Raw genomic sequence first — 6,846 nt, 5'->3', positions numbered from 1 at the left:
CTTATTTTTTTAACTGATCAGCACGGTCCCTCCTGGGAGGCTAGGCCTCAATAGCAACTGAAAGTGTGAGTCAGGACCTGGGTTGGTCGGCCCTGCCCCCATACCAGCCCCCTCTTCCTGAACATCTCCTACCAACCAGTGTCTGGCGCCTTTAGTGTTGTTGTTTTTTAAGTTATTGTTATTATTTGAAATATTTATTATTGAAAGTGTTACATATGTCGCCTCTTCCCCCATTGACCTCGTCCAGCCTGCCCCACCTCCCCCACCCCTGTCCCAGGCCTTCACCATCCTACTGTTTGCCTCCAAGGGTTATTCATAGAAGCACACCAGGTCTTTGGTTGATTACCATCCGCGCTCCGCCCCCCCCCCCCCAAAAAAAACACAACAACAAAACAAAACAACACACACACCCTTCCCTCTGAGATTCCGCACTCTGTTCCCTGCTTCCATGTCTCTGGATCCACTCCATCAGTTTATTTTGTTCAGTAGATTCCACCTATGAGGGAGATCATGTGATCCTTGTCTTATTTCACTCAGCATGATGCTCTCCAGGTCCCTCCATGCTGTCTCAAAGGGTAAGAGATTCTTTTTTGCAGTTGCACAGTATTCCATTGTGTAGCTGTACCACAGCTTTTTATCCACTCACCTACTGATGGGCACTTGGGCTGTTTCCAGATCTTAGCTATGGTGAATTGTGCTGCTATGAACATAGGGGTGCACATATCCTTTCTGATTGGTTTCCGGTTTATTAGGATGTATTCCTACAAGTGGGATCACCGGGTCAAAAGGCAGTTCCATTTTAAATAAAAAAAAAATTTATTGATTTCAGAGAGGAAGGGAAAGGAAGAGCAAGAGAGAAACATCAATGATGAGAGGGAATCACTGATCGGCCACCTCCTGGACGCTCCCTACTGGGGACTGAGCCCACACCCGGGCATGTGCCCTTGACTGGAATCGAACCCAGGACCTTTGAGTCCACAGGCCCACACTCCATCCACTGAGCCAAACCACCCAGGGCCTATTTTTTTAATTTTTTGAGGAAGCTCCATACTGTTCTCCACAGTGGCTGCACCAGTCTGCATTCCCACCAGCAGTGCACGAGGGTTCCTTTTTCTCTGCATCCTCGGAGGGTTCCTTTTTCTCTGCATCCTCGCCAACACTTGTCGTTTGTTGATTTGTTGATGATAGCCATTCTGACAGGTGTGAGGTGATACCGTATTGTCATTTTAATAGCCTAAATGTCCATTGACTGATGAATGGATCAACAAAATGTGGTTTATCTGTACAATGTATAATGCAATATTATTCATTAACTAAAATGAATGAAGTCCTGACACAGGCTACAACATAGACAAACTTTGAAAACATTCTTCTGAGTGAAGAAACCAGACACACAGGAACACATATGGTTTCATGTGTATGAAATGTCCAGAACAGGCAAATCATAGAGACAGAAAATGGATTAATGGTTGCCATGGGCTGAAGGAGGGGGAATGGAGAGTGACTGCTAATGGCTATGGAAGTTCCTTTTGGGATGATGAAAATATAAAATTAGCTAGTGGTGATGGTTGCAAAACTCAGTGAATAGACTAAAAAACATTGATGTGTACACTTTAAAAGGCTGAGTTTTATAGCATGTAAATTATATCTCAGTCAAACTGTTACCGGAAAATACATATGCCTGGGTCCACTTTCAGAGATTCTGGTTTAGTGAGTCTGAGATGGACCCTGGGCACCTACCTTTTTAGTCAAATATCCTAAAGGTTGGGGAGGGAGTGGTTTACAAGGACAGAAAAAGGCCTTTCCTTTTCTTTGCGGTGGCCTTCCACAATGTATGAGAAGCCCCTGGTAATTAAACCCCAAGATTGTTGGCTCCTTTGATTCAAACAGCCCCTCTGTTCAAACTGCAGGATAAGATGAAGCTACTCTCAAGGCTACATTCTTGCATCCTCCTCCTCCCTGCTGTTTTCACAACTCAGGGATAATTCCCACCAAGGAGTCTCTAGTTAGTAGAAAGTTTCCTTCTCCCTCCTTTCAAACCTCTTTTGAACTCTTCATAACTTTTGTTCTAAGCATGTTTTACAGTCTTGGGGAAGATACTGATAAGACACCTCCCTAGGACATCTGCCAGACTGCCTCCTGGAAAGCAAACAAACTTTTCAAGACAATCCCTCGAATTTGCTCAACTTCAACACTTATGATACCACTTTTGTCTCTCCCAGCCTCACGCCATCACCAGGGAACCACGGGCACCGTGGCACACCCCCTACCACGGCTCTTTATTCAGTCCCACTCAGACCCACACCTCCAACCTCAGGACATGGGTACTTTATTGCACAAATCTTTGACAATCCAGACAAAAAGGTTTGGGGGGCCCAGAGGGTGGGTTGTAGAGACTGCTGGCTCTACTGCTGGCCATGCTCACTGGCTGAGTGGCGCCTCCACAGTGCTGGTGGTGGTGGGAGGCATGAGGCCTGTGGGGAAGGAGCCTGTGGGTGAACCCAACAGGGGCCCGGGGAAAGGCATGAGGGGGCTGACAGGTTCTGACAGCACCACGGGGCCCAGGCCTTGGTAGAGATGAGCAGTGCCAGGCGGGCCCAATGCCAAGCCTGAGGCCACTTCCCCAGAATTCCCACCATCACTGCCCCCAGCCACCACCATGAAGCCACCGGCTGGTGCATCAGCTGGTCCTGCGCCTCCCAGACTTGATGCTGGCTTCTTCTTTTTCTGTGATGCCTTGCGCTTTCTAGTCTTTACAACATCATTCCACAAGATTGCTGGTCGGTTCACCTGACAAAAGGGAGGCCATGAGTGGTCCCCAACCTCAGACTCTTGCTTCTGTGTCTCCACCCTTTCCACCCCACTCCTTAAGAGTAGGGAACTGGCTCAGGACTAGGGGAGCAGGCCCCAGCTGTGGCACAGATAATGCCCTAAGGAATCATGAGCTTGTGAGGCCCTAAGCTAGGGAAAGGCTGGGGGAGCCTCTAGCCATCGGACTAGCTGATGGCTGGAGGGGAGGAGGAAGGAGATGAGAAATGGAGGAGAGAGAAGGGAGCAGGAGGGGAAAGAAATGCAGGGAGGAGATGGAGGTGCAGAGGAGAGAGGGAGGATGGGGAAGGAGGAGGGAGGAGAATAACAGGGAGAAGAGAGGAAGGGAATGAAGAAGAGAGGGAATGGAGATAGGAAGAATACAGGAAAGGAAAAGGAGAAGGAAGGGAGGGTTGGTGGGATGGGGGAGCAGGGGGAGGCTCCAAGAGGCAGGGCACACCTGGTGTCGCTTGTAATAGAGTCCGCAGGGATTGCACAAAGGGTCTCCATTGGCATTCATCCGCCACAGTGCCGTGGTGGTTGTCTGGCAGTTGGCGCACCGGGCACCTGCCCACTTGCTGACCTTCTGGGGGCAGCAAGAATGTGAGGGTCAGTGCACTGGGGGTGGGTGGGTGGGGGACCCAGGAGGTGAGGGTCAGGCTGAAGGCAGGGCTTCCTGGACAAGGTGTAGACTGAGGGTTCTCTAAGGGGCGAGGACATGGCCTCCTGTCCCGGGGCTTTCCAGATGGTGTGGGGGACTGCATCAGTGGTTCTCAACGTTGGTGGACATTGGACTCACTTGGGGAGTCGGAACCAATCCTGATGCCCAGGCAGCGCCCCAGACCAAGTAAATCAACACATCTAGGGAGGGCCCCACGGTGACCCCAGTGTGCAGCCAAGTATGAAGACTGCTGGGCAGGGAGTGGACAGCGTTCCTGCTTGCAGCCTGAGGGTGGGCTGGGGGTAGACACTCCTGTACAGAGCTGGGTCCCTGAGTGGATGGGGCAGGGAGAGGAGATCTGGGTGCTCGTAGAGTGTGAGGACAGAGATCCTGCACGGAGTGGGAACAGTAGTACCTGGGTGAGGGGAGGCAGGCCTGGGGTCTTACCACGCGATTTTTGGGCGTGTTCTGCCTATTCATCATCTGACCATCGGCACTGCACATGTACCACAGCGGAGTGGCTGTCACTCTGCAGTACTCACACTCCCTGGCCTCTGGAGAGGTGGACGGGGGGAAGAGGGACCAGGCTCAGCCCAACTTTGCCTTGGACTCCCCCACCCACCACCTCAACCTCCTTGTCCCTTTTGGGGAACCTCACCATAGGTGGCCAGGGGCAGGGTTCCATGAAGATTGGGGAAGGAATAGGCCACTGGATTGGGGGGGCTTCCGGTGGGAGGAAAGAAGGTCCTAGGAAAGTCGGGGGCCCCGGAGGCACTGCTGGGGACAGGGATGGAGGAAGGCACCGCAGGTCCCAGTGTCAGCAGGTCCGGACTCAGTTGCTGTGTTGTTAAGGTCTCCGGGAAGGTGCCTCTCGCATAGGAATCTTCTGAGACCTGAGGCGGGGCGTCCTCCCAGGTGGGGCACACAGTGGAGGGAGGGTAGAGCCCAGTGTTGTTATAGGCCCAGCTGGTGTATGGTGAGCCCCCTGGGGTCCCCTCCATACAGCCGAGACATGGGTTCATCTGGAGACCTGTTGAGGGGGTGGGTATGGGAAGGAAGAAAGAAGGGGACAGAAGGTCTGACGCCATCCTGCTTTCAGGGTGCAGTGGTGCCCAACAGCCCAAGCATGGTGGCCAACCTTCCCCCCTTCCCACCTTCCCCCCTTCCCATAGGTTGCCAGAACAGCTGCTGGCCCTGAGGGACTCCTGGATCTGAGCCCCACTGGTCACCCTGGCAGCTGCAGTCACCTGCAGCCATTTCCCAATGGGCTTTGAGCATAACTGTGTGGAGCCCCATGGGCCACTCACAACTAGGGCCACCCCCACCTACTTACAACATTCATTCCCGATGTGGCAGGCTGGGGATGTACATTCCCAGACCTGCACATATGTAGGGAACGTGGTCCACATAGCCTCGTGAAGGCTTCCGGCCATCTCCAAGATGGCCTCTTTGTGGGGTTCTATCCTAGCCAAGGGTCTCCTGGCAACCCCAATAGCATGGAACCCTGCCAGAAAAGCCAGTTCAGCAGCTGCCTGCATGTGCCCCGAATGGGGCTGAGGATCGAACCTAAACCCAGGTGCATGCCCTTGACTGGGAATTGAACCTGAGACCCTTTGGTGCACAAGCCCATGCTCTAACCACTGATCACACCAACCAGGACCCATGAGAGGTTCCTAGGGGCCAGGCCTGGAAGTTGTGTGTGAGTGTCCCACGTCCCGCGTGGTTCAGGGTTCTGGTTCAGGCTCTGGAGGAGGCCGCACGCAAATGAAAGAGGCAAGACAAGAAATACTAATTTGGAAATTGGGGGACCTCTTTGCTCTGGCCTTGCGATCCCTTTTATTCAGGTTTGGGGCACATCCATAGCCCTTAGGCAGGCAATTTCCAGTAACAGCTCGATGATAGCCTATCAGCAAGGATTTATATAAAACCAAAAGGTGGAAGTTGCTTCAGCTCCCTTTGTCTCAACCAGACAGTGGGTGGTTGGCTCTGGCCTCAAGGTTGACCAGCCTTCCGGACTCCTTGTCCACCCCTTTCCGCTAGTGAAGGCAATGGGCAGCTTCCAATAGTCGTGTATGTCACTGCTCACTCCATTGATTGGAACTGTCACATGTCCACCTGTCATTGTAAGGGAGGCTGGGAAAGGGAGTGAGTCAGGAAGAAAGGGGGACAGGGTTGATGAGCCTATAGCAGTGTCTGCTTCAGGTTTCTGTAGACTCCCCAGAGCTACGCTGTTTCATGTGGTAGCCACTAGCCACAGTCAGGACAGTGGCTCCTGTACAAGGTGAGGGCAAGGCTTCCAGAACAAGGCTGTCAGAGAGAGTCACATCAGGGCTCCTAGACAGGGTCAGGAGAGTGTATCCAGAGGCCAAGCTTTGGGGTTCCTATAAAATATCAGGTCAGAGATTCCTGAAAACAGTCAATTTAAGGATTTCTGTTGGAAGTCAGGGAAAGGTTTTCTGCAGAATCCGGTTATAGGCTCCAGCACTGTTATAGGCAAGGCTTCCTGAGGGTCAGGGCCATGGAGCCAACACAGGATTAGGTCAGCAAGCCCTGTACAGTGTCTGGGCCGGGGGACCTGTGCCAGGTGAGGCCATAGGTGCCTGTATAGGATGAGGTCTGGACTTAAAGCAGGGGGTCAGGACAGGTGCCTCCCACAGGTTCAGGAAAGGATTTTCCATGTAAGTTCAAGACTGAGGTTCACGTTGAGAGTTGGATCACGGGTTCCTGTGGACTCTGTGGGGTGGGGCGTGAGGTAGGGATTGTGTGCAGAGTAACATTAGGGCTCATTTTCAACAATGAAAGCAAGGTCCTGAACTCAATCAGGGTTCCCAAAGAGTTTTCAGATGGGGGTTTCTTTTTTTATGTAATATATTTTTTATTGATTTCAGAGAGGAAGGGAGAGAGAAATATCCATAATGAGAGAGAATCATTGATCGGCTGCCTCCTGCACGCCCCACACTGGGGATGGAGCCCACAACCCGGGCATGTGCCCTGACAAGAAATTGAACTGTGACCTCCTGGCTCATAGGTTGATGCTCAACCACTGAGCCACACCAGATGGGCAAGAACTCATACAATTTAATAGCAAAAAACAAAACAAAGAATCTGATTAAAAAATAGGCAGAAGATCTGAGTAGAGATTTTTCCAAAGATGTACAGATGGCCAACAGATTTATGAAAAAATGCTCAACATCACCAACCTTTAGGGAAATGTAAATCAAAGCCACAATGAGGTAACTGTCACCTCATGTCTACTAGAATGGGTATTACCAACAAGACAAGAAATAACAGTGTTGGTGAGGATGGAGAAAAAAGGGAACTCTTATGCACTGTTGCTGAAGATGTAAATTGGTGCAGCCACTATGGAAAACAGTTCC

General features: G+C 51.5%; 1 protein-coding gene across 1 annotated transcript; it reads right to left on the bottom strand.

The window, feature by feature from the left end:
• Positions 1–2,357: 2,357 nt before the first annotated feature.
• On the bottom strand, positions 2,358–4,470 carry LOC129150010 (erythroid transcription factor-like). Its single transcript, XM_054720122.1, has 4 exons — positions 4,128–4,470; positions 3,917–4,023; positions 3,269–3,394; positions 2,358–2,790 (listed from the first exon to the last, which is right to left on the bottom strand). The coding sequence occupies exons 1-4, from the start codon at positions 4,468–4,470 to the stop codon at positions 2,422–2,424; spliced, it is 945 nt and encodes a 314-aa protein (XP_054576097.1). The 3' UTR covers positions 2,358–2,421.
• Between the last annotated feature and the right edge of the window lie 2,376 nt (positions 4,471–6,846).

The sequence above is a fragment of the Eptesicus fuscus genome, chromosome 1 (assembly GCF_027574615.1).
Source record: "Eptesicus fuscus isolate TK198812 chromosome 1, DD_ASM_mEF_20220401, whole genome shotgun sequence".
In the NCBI taxonomy this organism is placed as follows: domain Eukaryota; kingdom Metazoa; phylum Chordata; class Mammalia; order Chiroptera; family Vespertilionidae; genus Eptesicus; species Eptesicus fuscus.
This window is presented reverse-complemented; position numbering and strand designations above follow the sequence as displayed.

Excerpts from the sequence above, each read along its gene's own strand:
- LOC129150010 (XM_054720122.1), bottom strand. The coding sequence starts at position 4,470 with ATGGAGGGGACCCCAGGGGGCTCACCATACACCAGCTGGGCCTATAAC. Across the intron at positions 3,395-3,916 it reads ACACGCCCAAAAATCGCGTG|AAGGTCAGCAAGTGGGCAGG; the intron begins GTAAGACCCCAG and ends TGCTGCCCCCAG. Across the intron at positions 2,791-3,268 it reads TCTATTACAAGCGACACCAG|GTGAACCGACCAGCAATCTT; the intron begins GTGTGCCCTGCC and ends CCCTTTTGTCAG.